Consider the following 21,505-nt stretch of genomic DNA (forward strand, 5'->3'; position numbering starts at 1 on the left):
AGTCTCTGGTAAGTCTTTCTTACCATCACATCCAAATGAAAGAAAAAAACAAAAGATAGTTTAGATGTTGGTCAAAACTAGGAGAGGAGACTTTTAATGACATTCTAAGGAAATAGATTTATCCTAGATCATGAGAGAGCAGTTAAATTTTTTTAAGCTTGTGAGAAATATAAAAATAACTTTGAAATCTAGTTTACTGGCCCAGTGGAAAAATCACACACATTTAACCACAGGAATAGTCATGGGGATTAAAGGGTGGAATACATGCAAGAAATCTAAGGCTTTGGTAACTATTTAAACATAGGAAATGAGAGGGACAGAAGAGTTACAGAAGACCTCCAGATTTGTGGCTTGTGTGTGGGGTGATACTGTTTGCCAAGACAGCAGACAGGACGAATAAGAGGTTTATAAATTTCAACTTGGGGAATGCTGTGTTGGAGGCCTTGAGATTCACCCCCAAGGAAGCTATGAGTAAGCAAATATGTTGTACAAATATGAACTGAATTGAAAAATAACACTGGATTTGCAGGTTTGGATAAGTGGAGAAGCAGGCCTGAAATCCAGACCTCACTAAGTTTAAAAATAATTCAAAGGAGGTGATGAAATGGAGGTAGGGATTATTTACTTCTTTTTTTTTCTGAAAACAAGGAAGGAGAGAGCTGGGGGTATTCTTTCTTTCTTTCTTTCTTTTATATATCTATATCTATATCTATATCTATATATATCTATATATATATCTTTATTTTATTTTATTTTGTGCGAGCTAGGGGAGGGTCAGAGAGAGAGGGAAACACAGAATCTGAAGCAGGCTCCAGGCTCCAAGGTGTCAGCACAGAGCCCAATAGGGGCCCAAACCCACAGACTGTGAGATCATGACCTGAGCTGAATCAGACGCTTAATGGACTGAGCCACCCAGGTGCCCCCTGGGGCTATTCTTTCAAGAGAACATACAGATGAGGAAAAAGATTATATTTGTTGTTTTTTTGTTTTTGTTTTTTACTGTGAGAGACACAAGTATATTTTTGGCATATTCAGAAGGAGCCAGTTAAAAGGAAGAGGGACAGATGCCAAGACTAGTTGGTCAGACAACATCCAGGACAGGAACTTAGACAGAAGCAATGTCACCAATCTGCGAATAAGACCTGCTAAAAAGAGGTGAACATTTTCTATAAAACTAGAGACAAGAAAGTGTGTGCACTTGTGAATTCACAAATCTCAATGAGTATATCTGAGAGAAAGTAGAGTGAGGGAAAAACAGAAAAAGTCACATTATCTATGAAGTTTTAAATATGTTCACTGCTGAAAGCAAGGGGCATCAGTGGAAAAGGGACCTTGAAGTGACTGCATAATTCTGGAAGGTCATCTCCCAAGTAGGGAAGAGGCTCATGTTTAGTGCTTGGTGAGCAGCACTCACTGATTGCTCAGCTCTGTCTGGAAGCCGTGCATGGAGGGGCAACAGGCTGCCAGCTGGTGCTGCCAGGGCGCCCACGGGAGCTCGGCAAGCTGGGTGTGGGAATGAAGTACGTGGGTAACCGGATTCAAGCACAGCTTGGAGATTTCAGGACAAATGCAACAGAAGGAGACAGACTGTTTTCCAGACTCAAAGAAATTATGCATTTCAGGTTGGATGAAGTAGGAAATAAAGTCGTGAGGCATGACGAACTGAGAAAAAGCAAGGGTCAAGAGAGGAGAGCTGTCCGCAAGTAAGCTGCTAGATGAAACAGTTAAAGTGAGGTGTAAAATTACTTTGAAAGAAATGGAAGAGAAGAAATTGAGCAACAGGATTCATGTCTATCTTATTTTCACAAAGTAGTTGGGAGCTCCTGGATGGTTCAATGGGTTGAGCATATGACTTTGGCTCAGGTCATGATCTCATGATGTGTGGGGTTGAGCCCTACATCAGGCTCTGTGCTGACAGCTGGGAGCCCGGAGCCTGCTTCGGATTCTTTGTCTCCCTCTCTTTCTGCCCCTCCCCTGCTTGCACTCTGTCTCTGCCTCTCAAAAATGAATAAACATAAAAAAATAAAGTAGTTTAACTTTACTTCTATAATTCTTCTTTATTTTTATAATGCTACATTAGAGAAAAAAATTCTCCTTAATAGTTAAGGAACTAAAGATGCAATAATTAAGTACACTGTCCCATATTTCTAAAATTGGAGATTAGTCATGATATAGAAACAAATTTTCTGATTGCAGAGAGAGAACACTGATCTCTATCCTTAAAACAGATCTACTTAATTTGTATGTTTGGAATAAGCACTTGTGTTTTTACATAGGAAGTTCTTATTTTAAATAATCTAGGCCCATCTTTCTGTCCCCATCACTATGCTTTTATCCCTTTTGCCCTTTCCCCATTCCACCTTCTTATACATCCTATATTCCAGCCATACTCAAATGTTATGGTTTGAATCTTGTTTGCTCAAAAGATGTATGAGGCCTTATCCCCCAGAACATCAGAATGTGACCGTATTTGGAAATAGTTTCTTTATGGAAGTAATCAAGGTAAAATGAGGTAATTAGAGTGGGTTCTAATCAATATTACAGGTTTCCTTCTCAATGGGAAATCTGGACACAGAGACAGGCATGAACACAGGAACAATGCCAAGTGAAGATGAAGGCAGAGATCGATGTGATAAATCTCCAGGCCAAGGAACACCAAAAATCACCAGCAAACCACCCTAAAGTGAGAAGACATACATGTAACAGATTCATCCGCAGAGCCTTCAGAAGGAACCAACCCTACCAGTACCTTGACCTCAGTTTTCTAGCCTCTAGGCATCTGGTCCAATAGATTTCTAAGCAACTGAGTCTTTGCTACTTTGTTAAGGCAACTCTAGGAAGCTAATACATATATCATACATTTTACTTGCAATTCTCTAGATTTATTTTAATTTTTTCATAATTTTGTGTTTTCAGTGATGTGTTCCTTCTATATAATGTTCCATTTACAACCTCATTCTTGGGCAAAGTTTTATTTTTCTTACAGACTGGGCTCAGGCATTTCTTCTGTGATGCTCCCCTTGACCCACCATGGTTCTTAAAGCAGATACTTCTCTCTAAAACCTTAACAACTTGTATTTACAGTGGCTGTTGCCTTACTGGAATCCTGCTAAGGAAAGCCAGTACCTTAAGGGCAGAGCTCATGTCTTACTTATTTCTCTTCATATGCTCAAACTTTGCCATCCTGACCAGCTCTGCCAATCAAGAGCGTATATGAAAAACAAAAACAAAACAAAACAAAAAAATGAGTGGATGCACATCTCAAAATAAGAACAATTACAACATGTAAACGGAGTTGAATAATTGGGCCAATTTTACATTTTTTAAAGTAATAACAAGATAAGGCTCTCTTATGTAGAACTCTTCACTATGAGTCTTCTTATTTATACTCTAACATAAAAACCCTACAAGTGACTATCAAATTTCTGTAAAATGAAACATCAAGCAACAGATAATAATTTTATCATTACTAAATTTTAAAATGACTTTGGCAAACTACAGAATAATTCCATGTTCCTGATGCATGCTAGAATCAAGACTCTGAAACTAGTCAAGACACAAACAGCAAAGGGCTTCATTTATTGGATATGTGGACATGAACTTTGTCTTTTATGGTGTCTTTGAATGCTGGTTGAGGATGGGGAGGAATGCCATGGAGTTCTGAGACAAAGTCCTGAGACATGTTTTGTTTCTTTACTGCATGGGTGGTTCAAGGTATGCTTACCATCTGTGACATAAGAGTTATGAGAATTTTATCTCCTGTGTACTTGACTGCATTACATCAAAGTTAGTTTTTGTGTCTTTATTTGTTCACATTTATCTTTATATAATTCCAACTGTCACATATTGAAAAATGTTTATGAAGTTTGTTATGAAGTTTGGCAGAAAGTATGATTTAATAAAAGATTTGAGATTTCACTAATGGTTCCTCTGTAGTCTTATATGTAATATAAAAACAATATTGTATATGTAAATCATACTTGCTATAGCTCAAAGAATTTCCCTCATCATTTGAGGTAATCTTCAAAATAACAATATAGGAAGTGGAGCAAAATATTAATTATCCCATTTCTAAATCTTTTAATGTTTATTTATTTTTGAGAGAGAGAGAGAGAGCGCGAGCAAGCGAGCATGGGGGTGGGGGGAGGGAGAGGCAGAGAGAAAGAGACACAGAATCCGAAGCAGGCTTCAGGCTCTGAGCTGCTAACAGTAAGCCTAGTGCAGGGCTCGAATTCATGAACTATGAGACCATGATGTGAGCTGACGTTGGACGCTCAACCACTGAGCCACCCAGGCACCCCTCAATCACCTCATTTCATGTATAAGATCACTAGGATGAAAACATTAATCATTTGATTCAGAGTGGCAAAACTATTTAATAACTGAGTTAAGACTGGGATTCAGAATTCCTTATTTCTGGTAAACTGTCCCCTAGTGTTTCTTAAAGGTAATCAATATGTATTTTTAAATTATTATGCTCAAAAAATAATATCACCATATATTTACAGCTTCCTTAACTTATGGTAAGAAAAGTTATCATAAATGGATATTATAACTATATTTCTTTCCTCTGATGGATAAATTTACCTCTTTTTAGATTGTTAATATGCTATGAACATATTTTAGACATTATTATATTGATTCTAATACTAACCTAAAAATTAAAACAATTTTAATTATGGAGAGATACTACAGAGTTAAAAATAAATTACTCTACCTAGTCACTTAAACTAAGTGCATTTACTGCTATGAATTTACACAAGGGATATAGGAGTGCTGATGCAAAGGGGCACATGTACCCCAATGTTCATAGCAGCACTCTCAACAATAGCCAAAACATGGAAAGAGCCTAAATGTCCATCAACGGACGAATGGATCAAGAAGATGTGGTTTATCTATATAATGGAATACTACATGGCAATGAGAAAGAATGAAATCTGGCCATTTGTAGCAACATGGATGGAACTCAAGGGTGTTATGCTGAGTGAAATAAGTCAGTCAGAGAAGGACAGATACCATATGTTTTCACTCATATGTGGAAAAGGAGAAATTTAACATAGGATCAAGAGGGAGGGAAAGGGGAAAAATAGTTAAGGAGAGGGAGGGAGGCACACCATAAGAGACTCTTAAATGCTGACAACAAACTGAGGGTTGATGGGGGTGGGGAGAGGGGAAAAGAGGGGATGGGCATGAATGAGGGCACTTGTTGGGATGAGCACTGGGTGTTATATGGAAACCAACTTGACAATAAACTATAAAAGAAAATAAAAATCTAATAATGTATCCAATGAAAGCCTAAAAAAAATAAAGTGCATTTATACTTTATTTATGATGTTTCTAAGAGAAATACTCAACTCATTAAATCTAGACGTCACTCTTTCTCATTCTGTACTTTCATATATGAAATAAATATGTCAAAATATATTTTATTCAAAAAGGTAAATAAGTTACTCTCCCTATGCTCTAATTTTTGGTGATCTTTTAAAGACTTAAATTATTTAAATTATTTCACACATTTGACTTACTCTAGTTAATGCAGGGAAATTAATTTCCTTTGATTCATGTATTTTGACATCCATAAAACTTCTTTTAATTTTCTTTCATTCGGGTAATATATATTTATTAAGCACTGACTGCAACAGGCACTTTAAAGATACTAGATAGCAGTGAAAAATACCTTTTAAAGTTTACAGACTGGCACAAAAGGGAGTAATGCAAATAATAAACGCTATAACAGAGATATGCAAGTGTTTTATAAGACAAGACAAAACAAAACAGCAACCTAGGCAAAGTTAGAAAGGCATCTAAGAAAGGAGTGAATTGAGTCTTGTAGGATTTAACATTCAGGAGTAAAGGGACAGTAATTTTCCAGACAGACATAACTGCATATGCAATGACATATCAAGACACTATGACATGGTAATTTAGAGAATGAAATTGTTAATTGAAGATGAGGTGACAATACGCAATTGTGGAAGATGAGATTGGAGACAGAAGTGAAATCAGGTTTTGACTCCATCTGCATGTAGTAGGAGTCTGTGAAATTCCTTTCTCAAAGCTAGAGAGCAATTTAGCCTGCTCCAAGCTGGCATTCTGGAAAGGTAAGAATGGGTGATGGATTGAGGGATTAAGAATGGAAAAATAAAGAGGTACCTTAGAATCAGTTTAAGATATTTTGGCTGAATCACTGTTCCTTAGGTGCTCTAGGGGTCCCAGGAATCAATGGCTATTGCTGCAAGTTCTAAGGGGTTTTGTTTGGTTCGTTGGTTAAAAACCAAGGAGTTTTTATAGAGTTATTATATCATCCACAGTGGCTCTATGAGAATGTAGGTATGTACATATAATTGTATTTTTCTATTCTATAATAGTTTTTATTTGTAAAAGAGTTGCAAAAATAGTACAGAGAGTTGCTACATATCCTCTACCCAGTCTCCTTCCTTAACATATTATTCTGCTGCATGACCACAACTAAGAAACAGATTGATATATTATTATTAACTAAACTCCTTACTAAACTGTACATCTTGTTTAGATTTTACTAGGCTTTTTCCTCTCTATTTTTTTTTCTGGTTTAGTATTCTATCCAGGATGTGATATTACATAGTCTTTACATCTTATAGTCTCTTTTGATCTGTAAAAGTTGCTCAAATGTCCCTAGTGTCTCATTATTACAGTTTTGAGAGTACTTGTTAGGTATTTTGTAGAATGTTCCTCAATTGGGTTCAACAAATGTCTGTCTGTTCTCATGGTTAGTCTGGTGCTATGGGTATCTGTGACAAATCCCAAAGGGATGAAGGGCCATTCAATAGGACAATATTATCACATCTTATCAAAGGTTACTTGCTATCAACAAGATATCACTGACAATGAAAACTTTATCTGAGATTGTGTTTGCCAAGCTTCTCCATTTTAAAGTTACCTCCCATCCCCACCTCACTTTTTGTCTCTCTCTCTCTCTTTTTTTTTTTTTTGGTGGCTGTTTTTTCTTTTTGTTTGTGTGTTTGTTTGAATATACTTGACACACAATGTTACCTTAGCTTCAAATGTACAACTGAGTAATTTGACAAGTTTATATATTATGCTATGCTTACCACCAGTGTAGCTACCATCCGTCCCATTACATCCTTGTTGTCACTTATTCATTTTCTATTCTTTGTACAGAAGGCCCTCAATACAGTCCACACTCAAAGGGGGTCTGCATAAGGGAGACATTAAACACCATTTCCTAAAGGCAGGGGTTAAGGGGTGAAATATCTATGCATACTATCTGGGATTCTTTTGGAATTCTTTAAAGGAACTTCTCTCCCATATATTCAACCCCATTTATCTAGTTATTCAATCATTTATCTTTATCAGTATGGGCTTATTTCAAAGATACTTATTTTATACTTTGGATTATAACTCTATACTACATTATATATTTTACTGTTAAAGTTGTTCTAGATTTTGGCCATGAGGTGTTCTTTCAAGTTGGCTCCTGCAACCCTTTGACATGGCCCATTCTTTAATTTCTCTAGTACTTTCTAGCTATGTTCTGAATATAAACTGTAGCATTTGCATATTTTATCCAAATAACGCTGGAGGAAAAGGAAGTGTTTTTCCTGACACTGTTATATATAACATAATATCTATGAATCTAGACACAACTTATTATTTGGAAAGACTACCATGTTTAAGCCATTGTATCAATTAGGACATGTAGTAAGAGATGGAAATAGCATGCAAAAGCACATATTTCAGTATATAGTAAATAAGCTTCACTTAAAATGGTTCTCCATCCATCACATTTCTTTTTGGATGGGTAATGGTAAATCTAAGGTAAAAACAACTTTTAAAAAAGTACAAAAAGTATAGTTAGGAATTCTTGAAAGTTGAATTGTCATCTTTAACTACTTTAAGTGACAGGTGTGCCACCCTAATCTTTGTAGTAATAGCAAAGAAAAGCACTCTAAGATTAATTGTACTTTTCATTTCACAAATTAATTTTCTCTTCAAAGACATTTATTACTTGTCCTATAATACGTTGTTGCCTTAGTAACTACCAATTTATCTGCTGTATGCAGCAGCACTAATGAAAAGAATATTACAAAACAATCAAAGAAAATGAAAAAAAAAACCCACTAGTGATATTCTTTGATTTTAATGTCTAGAAAGACCTATTACAGATAGTTAACCATTATAGACCCTTAGACCATCTACGTTATCTTCTAACAGACCTACAAATGCTAGGCAAAAATCCAATCTGATTTCACAGTCTCTGCGTTTCATTTCCCACATGGCAAACCCTCTAGCTCACTCCCCTCCTCAAGTTAGCAGCTTCTGATGCATTCCCAATGCTCGTTTACCCACTCAGCATATTTTGTGTCCTTGGCAAGATGATATGAGGTTGTAAAAGGGATTTATACTGGCAATAAATAGGTGTGAACCTGTACTTAGGTTTTCACTAATATGTAGCTTTGAATGCATTGACTTAATAAGAGGAATGGCACAAATGAAACCAGGAGAAAGGTTACCATAAACTTGGGAGTCAGAGGTCTGGACTCCAATTCAAACCGGCAATGTTCAATGCTGTATGATGCAGTGGGGTCCTCTGAGATTCATTTTGTAGCTTTTGAAATAGATGATTTAAATATTTTGCCTCCCAGATCTCTTCTAGTTCTGAAATCTGTGATGCTCTGATAAAAATTCTCCTTTGATAATTCCTCAGATAATTAATTTACTCACTGCATTAATTTCCTGGAGCAACTTCAAATACACCTGTGTCTTTTCTTGGAGGCTTTCTCCCCCAAAATGTAAGCACCGGAGGCTTGAGTTATCTTTATGCAAAGAGAAATATATAACTCAGGAGAGTAATAAAGATTTTTGAGATCAATATTTTAATCAGGCACATGTTTAGCCTATTTTGTACAGGATAATAAAAGTTTGCATTATGAAGCTGTTTCTTAAGAAGGGAGGACAGTCAGTATCCCTCCCTCCACAGAGGCCTGTTCCTTTTATTCACTCAAACCCTAGGCCAGTTGAGCTATCCAACTGTGACACAGGCCATAGTTTCTTTCACATTGAATCACCCAGAGTTCCAGCATAAAGTGTAAAGAGATGGAAAAAAATATCTATTCTTTCTTTTCCACTTATATATTGCTTAGAGCATGTTATATATTGAATTGTGTCCCCCCAAAAATTCATGGGTTAAAATCCTACACCCTACCTCAGAATGTGATCTTATTTGGAAATACAGTTCTCACAGATATAATTAGTTAAGATGTGCTCATAATGGAGTAGGTGGGGCTTAAACCAATGTCTGGTGTCCTTACATAAATAAAAAAAGAGAAATCTCGATATAGACTGGGAGACCACCATATGCAGACTGGCCTTATGCTTCCAAATGTCAAGGAACTATTAGAACCTAGAAAATTCAGAGAGAGTAATGGAACATCACCTTCCCAAAGGGGACGAGAGCCCTGCTAACACTTTGATTTCAGACTTCTGGCTTCCAGAACTATAACACAACATGTTTTTGTTGTTCTAAGCTACTCAGCCTGTTATACTTTATCAGGGCAGCCCTAAGAAATTAATACAAGCTATAACACAGGTGTGTGATGTAGCAGGTGGGGCTTGGATTCTTTTTAATATCTCTTTCAGCTAATGTATTTGTACTATCACTGATTTACAGATTTCTGTTGCCTATGCTGCTGTTTAGATTAGAACACAGGCCAGTATATATATTTTTATTGGTTATGAGGCAAATGGTTTCAAATATGCGGCTTTGTCACTTACTAGCTGTGTTAATTAACCTCACTGATTTTTGGTTCCCTGATAATACTAGATCTAGCATAGTAATATAAGTGAAAAAAAATACAGTGGCAAATAAAAGAGTATTTGGTGTGAAGATAAGATTGGGGACCCTGCAGCCAGGTTGAATGAGTTCAAATTCAACTCTTCCTTTTACTAATTTTATAACTGAACTATGAGCTCAGTTCCATCATTTTATTTATTTTTATTTATTTTCACTTTATTTATTTTTTAATATAATTTATTGTCAAATTGACTTCCATACAACACCCAATGTTCATCCCAACAAGTGCCCTCTTCAATGCCCATCACCCACTTTCCCTTCTCCCCCAAACCTCCATCTACCCTCAGTTTGTTCTCTGTATTTAAGAGTCTCTTATGGTTTTCCTCCCTCCCTCTCTGTTTGTAACTTTTTACCCCTTACCTTCCCCCATGGTCTTCTTTTAAACTTCTCAAGAGACAGATACTATTATAACATTCATTTTAAAATGATGAGTTTTGTCATTTTAAGAGACATGATTTATATCTCTTAAAGATGCCATGAAGTCAACTAAATTAATGTGTAAAGAAATCTTAAAAGACTGTCTGGAACACAGAAAGTATTCAATAAATGATATCTAAAAGTGTGTTGCAAACTATGATGAAGCGTACATATGCTGTAACAATATAATTTACAGTTAGTAAATAGCTTATTGATGAATGCACTTACACTTTAGTAACACTTTCTTCTTTTAAAAAATTTTAATGTTTTTAATCTATTTCTGAGGGAGAGAGGCAGTGTGAGCAGGGGAGGGTCAGAGAGAGAGGGAGATACAGAATCCAAAGCAGGCTCCAGGCTCCGAGTGAGCTGTCAGCACAGAGCCAGATATGGGGCTCAAACCCATGAACCGTGAGATCATGACCTGAGCTGAAGTCCAACACTTAACCCAGGCACTCCTCTCCTTTTATTAAAGTAATATCTACACCCAACGACTGCTCTAACTCACAACGTTGAAATTAAGAATTAGGTGTTATACTTAGTGAAATAAATCAGGCAGAGAAGGACAAATATCATATGTTTGCACGTATAGGAGGATTAGGAGGAACTTAACAGAGGACCATGGGGGAAAAGAAGGGGGGAAACGGTGGGGGAGAGGGAGGCAAACCATGAAAGACTCTTGAACAAACTGAGGAGTGATAGATGTGGAGGGGAGGGGGGAGATGGGCATGGAGGGGGGCACTTGCGGAGATGAGCACTGGGTGTTATATGGAAACCAACTTGACAATAAACTATTTGTAAAAAAAAAAAAAAAGAAAAAAAAATTAAGAGTTAGGTGCTCTACCGACAGAGGCAGACAAGTAAGTGTGTTGCTAACTCTGACCTTTTATTTAAGTCAGTATGCCTCTTAGCAGCAGTAATTTGGATACTTACGGAGATCTAAAGAGTGACAATCACAGATGAGGGCTATAACCAATTGGGTCAAATTTGCCCAGGGAACCAGAAGAAACTTAAAAATACAGACTATTTCTGGTTTTCATTAGTCTGTCCATTTCCTCATGAAAAAATATTTTAGAGCCGAAATTTTTTTGAACATCATATTAACTGTTCTAATATGTAAATAAAAAGCAAAGAATTTAAGTAGATTTCACATGGGCATGAAGAAATGGGAACTGATTTTTTTTTAAATTGCTTTTAAAAGTTTCTAATGAAATCTTGGGTTGCCTGTGTGGCTCAGTTAGTTAGGCAGCTGACTCTTGATTTCAGCTCAGGTCATGATTTCATGGTTCATGGGAATGAGCCCTGTATCGAGCTCCATGCTGACAGTGTGAAGCTTGGTTGGGATTCTCTCTTTTCCTCCTGCCCCTCCCCTGCTCACTCACTCTCTCTTTCAAACTAAATAAATAAACTTAAAAAAAAAGTTTCTAATGATCTCTTTGCATTATTATATATGAATTGAGATACATTGTCTATACATCACTCTCATTGGTTATAGTAAATAAAAATAAGTAGACAGTCCAATCTCCCATCTTGTTGTATACCTCAAGGTGAAATTGTTTCTTTGCTGTTTTGCTTTGTTTTGTTTTGTTTTATCAGGTAAAAGACTACCATTGCAAAATACCACTTGCTTCATATGTGTCTTGTCTTATAAAAGAAGACAAAAGCATTAGTAAAACATTTTATTTTAGGTTAGTTGGAGGAAATAGAAACCACTGAGACTTTAAGAAATGTACTATAGGGGCACCTGAGTGGCTCAATTGGTTAAGCATCCGACTTCAGCTCAGGTCATGATCTCACAGTTGGTAAATTCGAGCCCGTGTCAGGCTCAGAGCTGACAGCTCAGAAACTAGAGTCTGCTTTGGATTCTATGTCTCCCTCTGTCTGCCCTCTCTCACCTGCACTCTGTCTCAAAACATTTAAATTTTTTTTTAAATATTTTTATTTATTTCTAGGGGAGAGAGAGAGAGACAGCATGAGCAGGGGAGGGTCAGAGAGAGAGAGAGGGAGATACAGACTCTGAAATAGGCTCCAGGCTCTGAGCTGGCAGTCAGCACAGAGCCCGACGCGGGGCTCGAACCCACGAACAGCGAGATCATGACCTAAGCGAAAGTCGGACGCTTAACCGACTAAGCCGCCCAGGCGCCCCATCAAAACATTTAAATTTAAAAAAAAAAAAAATGTATTATGTTATCACATTTATTCAATTTTATACAACTTACCCAGGAAGTATATGTTTGGAAAACAGATTGTCTCAGGGCTGTGGATAAGTTGTAGTCTTCAGAACTGTGGTGGGTTTGGTGTCCAGCCCACATAATATTAACCTCTGCAAAACACATAATTTGAAATGAGCCATGAGAATAAGAACAAAGTAACTTACATTTTCAGTTATGTATTTTGCTCTTGTTAAGTGAGGAAGAAAAATCTGGAACATCTCTGAAAAACCTAGCCAATATAATTATAATTGAAATAAGCTGTTTCAAATGACTTTTGGAAACAGAGAGGGTATTAATTACAAACAAATAAGAAAATTGAAACATAGCCAATAAGTATGCATAGTATATGTGATATAATGAAATACTTCCAGCAAGCTGAAACAACTTCCAAAATTTATAATAGCTAATGTGTTTTTATAATATGACAAATCATAAAAGCTAACCATCAATGTTATAACAATGCAGTCAATGGATGGTGATGATTTTTCAGTATGTGATAATATATTTATAATTAAAGAAGAATAATATAATGGGAGAAATGGTGGATAAATTATGCAATGAAATAGTAAATAAAATTCCTTCCTGATGGCTTTTTAAATGTCTCAAAATCTGTCTATTGGAATAAGAGGGAGAACAGAGTAATACTTGGTCCTATCTAACAATTCATTTTTGTTTACAGAAATATATTAGTTAATACTTCGCATAGAGCTCTTCCAATACCTTACAAAAATGTCATCATTTTAAAAATTTTCACACATAATTGCTGTTTATCCTTAAAATAAGAAATGTAAGTTATATGTTTTCATCAAGTATTATGCAGACTATTCACATACAGCCTTGTAATTCATTTACATCTCAAGGGGATAGTTTCTTGTTTTTTCTACAACAAAATGTCACTGTAGTGACCTCCTTAGGAGATAGAATACAAGCCCACATTTTTCATTCTGTGCATATTTTTTATTTCCTGCCAGAATTATAGATACCACATTATAGTCCATTTAGTTTTTTTTTTTTAATTTTTTTTTAACTTTTTTTTTTTTTAATTTATTTCTAGGAGAGAGAGAGAGAGCATGAGTAGGGAGGGTCAGGGAAAGAGGGAGTCACAGATTGAATCAGGCTCCAGGCTCTGAGCTGGCAGTCAGCACAGAGCCAACGCGGGGCCGAACCCACGAACCGCGAGATGATGACCTAAGCGAAAGTCGGACGCTTAACCGACTAAGCCACCCAGGCGCCCCAAGTCCATTTAGTTTTTAACTGTTCTTAGAAAGTATGTTCTTAGTTCTAAACTAACTATAATTAAGTTCTTTGCTATAAATATAAGAGATAAAATTAACCATGTGATATGATCACCGTATCCATGGCAATATGTATTAGAAATTAAATTTTTTAGTCTTGCACAAATGGGGACTGAACAGTGAACCTAATGGAAACATTGGATATTGATCTTTACAGTAGCCCTATACTAGTAGTTAAAGGACCTGGCACATGGCAGAATAATTTGTTAGAAGATTTTATGAAAATCATGGAGCTGTAAATAGTTATATTTTCCCTTCCCCACCAATCTGGGTGGACTTCTCGGCTTTCCATTTAAGAAATGAAAACTCTCTGGACAATGTAGGAGTTACCAAATAAAACTGCAAAAGAATTTTTGGTAAATAAATGATAGCTCAGATTTAAGAAGGACTTAATTCTGTTAACATGGAAAGATAATGATCAGACTTATGAAAAGAAGTCCCCATCAGAAGTCACTACTATTAAAGTTATATATTTTTGGGGGGGTAAGTATTTTCATAAACCATAAGTTTATATGTAAATTACGTCCTTATTGGTTGATATTCTTTTAAGTGTATTTATTTATTTTGAGAGAGAGCGACAGAGCACATAGGTGGGAGAAGGGCAGAGAGAGAGAGAGAGAGAGAGAGAGAGAGAGAGAGAGAGAATGCCAAGCAGGCTCCACGATATCAGTACAGAGCCCAACGTAAGGCTCAAACCCACAAATCATATGATTATGACCTGAGCCTAAGTCAAGAGCCGGATGCAAAAGCACCTGATCCACCCAGGCACCCTGATTGGTCGACATTTTAATCATTCCTAGTAATGACCCTATATTTCTGCTCAACCAATTAAGGAAATTGCTCTCATACAAATGAAAACTACTTCATCATAATGACCCCAAATTTCCCAATCATAATCCGTAAAATAACCTAGGACCTTAATCTCTGTTGTATTGACTAGTTTATACAGCTTCACATAAGAGATATACAAAGAATCCTGTAGCCCTTGTTATCTTCAAATATTGTGTGACAGACCATTAAGACATAATAAATTTGATGAATCTACTAAGCCTTTTAAAATTCTTTGCAGAGTTAGGCCCTGAAATAATCCAAACATCATTTTCTCTTTAGAACATAACCAGTAGTAAACATTTCTGAACCTATTACTCAAAAACTTCATTATAAAAAAATCATTGTCCATTTTGTTGGTCTTTTTGGAATTTACTTTAAAAACTCATCATAACGCATGCATGTTATGAATTCAGAAGGGAATGAGCTAATGAGATGATCCCAATTAGAGAGTAATAGTATATATTTAAACTACTTTCTATAACTTCCACAGAAGCTAAATGGTGGAACAAAAAATCCAGAAAGGTGGAGGTTAAAGACCTATCTCTTTGGTTGTTTTAAAAGCATTTACTTCCTATCACAAACTGTGTGTAACACAAGACTTTGTTCAATGAAGTACAGCTGTATAAACAGGGTACAGAAACTGGATCTTACTGCCTTACCTCTGTCACTTTTCAGAACTAGGAAAAAACAGAAAAAATATAACTTTTTTTTCCCCACAGTTTATATGCACCTTACTTGAAGTAGATCATTTACAAAGTAGTTATAAAAACGAAATTTATGGAAAATTTCACAATAGTGCACATGCAAACATGTTCATTTTCATGAATATTTGAATTGATGAATTATCTGTTCTAAGGAAGAAAACAAATATTAAAGAGGAAAAAATAACATTTTAGGAATATATTTCATTGTATCAATGAACTAATGTAATTATAAGTTATAGTCCATAACAATTTTCTTTTCCTATGAGCAAATTACTGATTTTACAAGCATACTATATGTTACTATGGCTATTCAATAATATAGCTAGAAACAGTACGTTACTTTCCAGTATTAAAGTATAGATTTGTATAAATATATTTTATTAGTGCATTGACCAATCACTCAATTTGGCCAAAATTTAACACAATACCTGTGTTTATATGTATGTTACATCCTCGAGTTTGTTAACTTTTTCTATTCTTTTTTTTAAATTGAAGTATAGCTTACATATGGTGAAATCCATCTCTTTAGTATGGGGTAATATGAATTTTTACCAAACAAATACAGCTGTATAATTGCAATCAAGATACAGGACAATTCCAACCAATCCAAAAAATTCCTCATTGTACTTTGTGCTTGTGGGAAGTAAACTCTAACATGGCTCCCTGATCAGATGATGAGATTCTGGACTTTGAACTGATAACGTAATGGGATGAAACTCTTGGAACTTTGGGGAAGGTGAGGGTGTTCTCACTGTAGCAGAAAAATGAATCACTGGGCTCCGGAGGGCTGCCTATGGGAGGTAGCCTCTAGGAGGGCCCCAGGGACTCTTCCCTCATGGATGTTCATCCCTTATATAATCCTTCCCATTGAGTGTGGACTGGATTTAATAATTCCTTTCTAATGAATATAATTTTGGCAAGGTGATGGGATGTCACTTCTGATACTAGGTTGTAAAAAGGCAGAGGCTTATGTCTTGGGTGCTCTCATATTCTCAAATGCTCTAAGGAAAGTCAGCCACCATGTTGTGAACTGCCTTTAGGAAAAGCACATATGGTAGGGAATTAGGAGAGGCCTCAAACTAACCAGTGAGGAATTAAGCACCTCAGCTCAAACTCCACAAGGGATTGAATCCTGCCAACAACCATGTAAGTGAGTTTGGAAGCAGCTCTTCCCTCAGCTGATCCTTCATGTAACGTTGCAGCTAGCAGACAGCTTAACTGCTTAACTACAACCTCATGAAAGACCCTGAGCAAGAAGCCCTCAACTAATAAGCTGTGCCCAGATTCCAGACCCACAGAGACTATGAAATAAGCGACTAATGTGTTACAAAGAAGTGGATAATATAGTGGTCAATCCCCTTGGCCCCATTCTCCCAATCTCTCACATCCACTGATTTGAATTCTTTCCTATAGTTTTGCCTTTTTGAGAATGTCATAAATAAATTACAACATATTTAGCCTTTTGAGTCTGGTTTCTTTTACTTAGCGTAATACATTTCTCCATTTTATCAACATAACTTCATGCTCTTCCTGTAATAGCCAATGAAATAATGATGATAAAATTGATGCCAGTGCCAATTTATTCAATGAGACTGATATTCTTTGTTGGAATTTATTCTAATCTATACTTTGCCCACTAACTATCAAAACACAAATTGCTAAGTATATCTAAAAATGTCAAACCAATCAGAATAAAATTGACAAGTTGGCTGGACCTCCACATTTTTGTTCAACAGGTTTTGTATATATCCAGATGTGTAGCATCACAGAAACCAGTCAAATAAAGAATTGACCAATTTTTTCTCTTCTTATCAGGATGTTTGGAAACATATAGATACTAAATCATTTCTTTCAGAGGAGGTAAACATGATGGCACTAAAATTCTCACAAACACTAACTAGTCACTCTAATCTTTCTAGGAAGCACAACTTTAATACTTTTTTAAAACATGATATTCAAATGGAAGCTTTTAAATTCTATCATGTAGAATTTTAGGATGAGAGTTCTCCATTTATTTGTTTATATAATTTCAAAATTTAAGCAAAACAAAAGAGAATACAGATTTTCAGTATGAAGTAAAAAAAAATCCTTAAGAATTTATATAATTTTTTCAATCCAAAATTCTGTTTCTACAAAACAGGTGAATAATAGGGAAGTGGGTGGGACAGAGAGGGAAACAGACCTTAAGGGACTCTTAGATACAGAACAAATTGAGGTTTGATGGAGGGGAAATGGGCAGGGGATGGGCTAAATCAGTGATAGGTATTCAGGAAAGCACTTGTGATGAGCACTAGGTGGTGTATGTGGGTGACAAATCACTGAATTCTACTCTTGAAATCAATATTGCACCATATATTAACTAACACAGGTTTAAATAAAAACTGGAAAGGAAAAAGATGACTTAAAAAAACCCCTCAAACTTCTGTTTCTATACAATGCACAAAAAATAATGTAATGCCTATTATTGAGTTATTTAAACACAATCGCAAAACTAATCAAAATCACATTGATAACTATCTTATTGCTACCTGACAGATACACTTTTATTACAACAGAAATGTCATTTTACAATTTTGACATATCCACAATTATGTCAATTGTATTCTTTTTAATTGCATTTGAGAAAATCTAAGAATTAAGATTACATTTAATCATATGGCATTTAAGTTGTAGATTTTTAAAAAACTTATTTAGCACTAATCTATTGAATGTGTACTATACACAAATATTTGTTTAGGTATTCTAATTTAGAAAAAACACAAAACAAACAAACAACAAAAGAAATACCTCAAAGTACCTAAAACCAAATAAATTTTTTTTTAAAAAGGCATAGAAAGGATTGGCTGATTCAAAAAAGTTTTATATACCTTATAATAAATATAATTCTGTGTAAATTGCAGTGTTATGCCTCATTTTATAGTCATTGATTTATAAAAGCTTTTAAAGATTACTAGGGTACCTGGATGGCTCAGTCATTTGAGCATCTGGCTTCGGCTCAGGTCATGATCTCACAGTTCGTGGGTTTGAGTCCTGCATCAGGCTCTGTGCTGACAGCTAGCTCAGAACCTGAAGCCTGCTTCAGATTCTGTATCTCTCTCTCTCTCTCTGACCCTCCCCTGCTCATGCTGTCTCTCTCTCAGAAATGTTTAAATTTTTTTTTTTTAAATTAGAAAAAAGATTATTACAATCAGGGCTTCCATGGAATGTAAGAAGACACTCCCTTTCCTTCTGTTTGAGTGACTTATCACTTCCCAACCTTCCTTTATTGCCTATTTTCAAAATGTCCTAGAAATGAGATTTCACAGTATCTCATGCAATTCAATGTTAATAGACTGCTTACCTCAACAGTTAGAAAAGTCCCTACCTGTGTTTACTCAAAGATGAGATTGATTAATAAGTTATAACCATAATAATATTAACAGCAATGATTATAAACCCACGAAAGTGCTTAGCATGTACCAGAAAATATTTAAACACTTTTAATGTATTAATTCATATGTTACCCGCAACTACACTAGAATTTAAGATAATTGTATGGTTTGCATTTTATAGATAAGAAAATGGAAATACAATGAGATATAATGATTTCCCTAAGGTAAATAATGATTATTATTCTGGTTTATTTATAATTTTTATTATTAGTTGCAGAAACAATATTTTCTAGCCCCACTGCACGTCTGTAAGTGTTGTGACTGATTCTCAGTGATGCGGTGAGGGGAAATATGGTGTGTAACCTCAGGAAGAGGTAAAAAACAATTGTGACTCCTCCACTCTCTCTGTTCCCCTTCACCTGCAAACAACATAGAGAATATTCAGCAGAGGATACTGATGCCCTGGGATATATATACAAAGACAAAAGACAGAAGATCTTGGATGTCTGAATGAAAGCATGGGGTAGGGTGTCTCACTTACCCATATTTAACCAGGATGTTACTGAGAAATAAATCTTTACTGTGTTAAGTCACTAGGATTTATTGTAACTCAGTGAACATACTGAACTACATCCTCACTACTTTCTTTTGCTGTTAACACCTATGAATGTGATGTCGTAACCACCAATGTCAGTGCCTTTACTACAAATCTATAGTCTTCATTACTCATCACTTTCTACTGACTAGAAATTTATGGGGAAAGTACTTTCTAGCATATCGAACAAACTGGTACCTATGTTTCTAAACACAACTTCCAAGTAGCATAACTCAAAGTAATATATTTTATTTTAACTAAATTTCCAAAATGATTGCTTACAAGAGATGATTACAAGAAATCCAAAACATACCCAGTGGGTTTTTCCTGTTTCTTCTGCTACCTGGAGTTATCACTAACTTCATTCTGATGATTATACTGTCCATTCTGTTACAAGCATATGTGCACGGTTGCCTGCAAGTAATGCTATAAATAAGACAGCTAGATTTCAGTGTACCGTCTTCCTTCTCTAACCTCCATCATTCTCTATTTATATTCCTCTACTCCTAGTAGGCTTCTGTGTTGCTATTGACAAGACTAAGTAACCATCTAGATTTCTTTCAGTTCAAACTTACATTTTCCTGGCCATAGGCCATGGGTCAGGTGGTCTGCTACAGAATCCTAATTTATATGACTGCTGATGCATGGAGAGAGCTCTTCTTCATTCAGTAGAAAATATATCACTGAAAACATATTCTTAAGTGATATGCATATTGAAATTTCCAGAAATAAAACAGGCCAGTGAAGAGATATTTTTGATTAAGAGAGATTCCCATACCTTTCAACCATGTGGAAAATTAGCCATGTCCATAAGGAAACTATCCCTATCTGCAAATGTTGGCAGAATTAGATAAAAAATTTTTTGAAATAAGGAGTGCCTGGATGGCTCATTCGGTTAAGCATCCAAATTTGGCTTAGGTCATTCTCTCGCCATTCCCAAGTTCAAGCCCCGCATCAGGACCTGCGCTGACAGCTCAGAGCCTGGAGCCTGCATCAGATTCCATGTCTCCCCTCCTCTCTCTCTCTCTCACTGCCCCTTCCTTGCTCATGTTCTTGCTCTCAAAAATAAATATTATTTTTTTAAATCTTTCAAATGTAAGTTAACAGTATTATGTTTCAAAATAATTACAAATTTGACAATGTTTATGTCTCATGAAAATTACTTATCCATTGAATAAAACCGAATTCTAGTGCCTGATTCCTGGTTGTCAGCAGTCACATTAATGTCATGATTTAGGTTATGGAGAAGTTAGTGATTTTATTATGAGACTCTTACAATATATTCAGAGTTTAAGAAAGGCACACACTTTCACAGATTAAAAGCAAGAAATCTTCCAGACTACTTAATGACGTATATTTCACCTTCATAATGACCCAATTAGCACAACCAGGGGGTGGAAATCATGGCAGAAGAGCTGTCTGAATGTCAATAGAGTTGGCTACGATTAGTAAGCACTCTGTGACACTCCTTCTGTGCAGCGTGCTTGCCTATGGTGAGACACAATGAATTTCTGCTGTATTATGTTTAGAAGAATGATTTATATAACTTGTCTCTACAAGTCACAGAATCCAAGAACAAATAACCCCCAAAGTTTAAAAGGAGAGCAACCTAAAGAAGTGAACAGGAAAGCCAAACAACCAAGGATTGTCAGTAAAAGACAGGAAACATGGAAAAAAGGCATCGAAACCCATGGTTAGAAAGTGGTCTTCATTCTCTCTGATAAGCCTCCTGAGTAAATGGAGATTACCTGTCAACAACAACAAAAGCCCACCAGTATCCCTTTGCCAATAATAAGAGCTTTCTGTTGGTCTTACCATTCTATCTTTATACTTTGAAACAAATTTTTACTGTGTAATAGCAAATATATGTAGTTTTTATGTTAGACACTTACAATATCACTGGATATGTTAGAAATATTATGGTGTCCAATGTACGTGCCAGATTAAATCAGAACTGAATGTCCCAACTGGAACAAGTCAGTCTATTCTTTGTGCAAGGTGTCATTCTGACAAAGATTAACATTGTTACTGGTTTTGGGTGACACAATCTACATCTGATAGTTTACCTTTTGTACAGTGGAAACTGTTCCTCACTCTGTTAATGCCATTTGTTACATATCTTAGAATTGAATGTCAGTTACTTTGATGAGTTATTCTCCTCTTTCCTCTGTTCCCTTCAAAGTACTTCTTAAATTTTAATGTATGTCTGATTTAAAAGGGAGGATGTCA

General features: G+C 35.8%; 1 protein-coding gene across 2 annotated transcripts in view; it reads right to left on the minus strand.

Moving 5' to 3' along the window:
- AGMO (alkylglycerol monooxygenase) overlaps nt 1–21,505 on the minus strand; it is a 340,233-nt gene that overhangs the window by 206,242 nt on the left and 112,486 nt on the right. For both annotated transcript variants that reach the window (XM_039217441.1, XM_039217442.1), the window contains one exon: nt 12,487–12,590. In XM_039217441.1, coding sequence (XP_039073372.1) covers nt 12,487–12,590 — 104 coding nt within the window. The remainder of the gene's footprint in view (nt 1–12,486; nt 12,591–21,505) is intronic.

Source organism: Hyaena hyaena, unplaced genomic scaffold, assembly GCF_003009895.1.
Source record: "Hyaena hyaena isolate Hyena2069 unplaced genomic scaffold, ASM300989v1 scaffold_690, whole genome shotgun sequence".
In the NCBI taxonomy this organism is placed as follows: domain Eukaryota; kingdom Metazoa; phylum Chordata; class Mammalia; order Carnivora; family Hyaenidae; genus Hyaena; species Hyaena hyaena.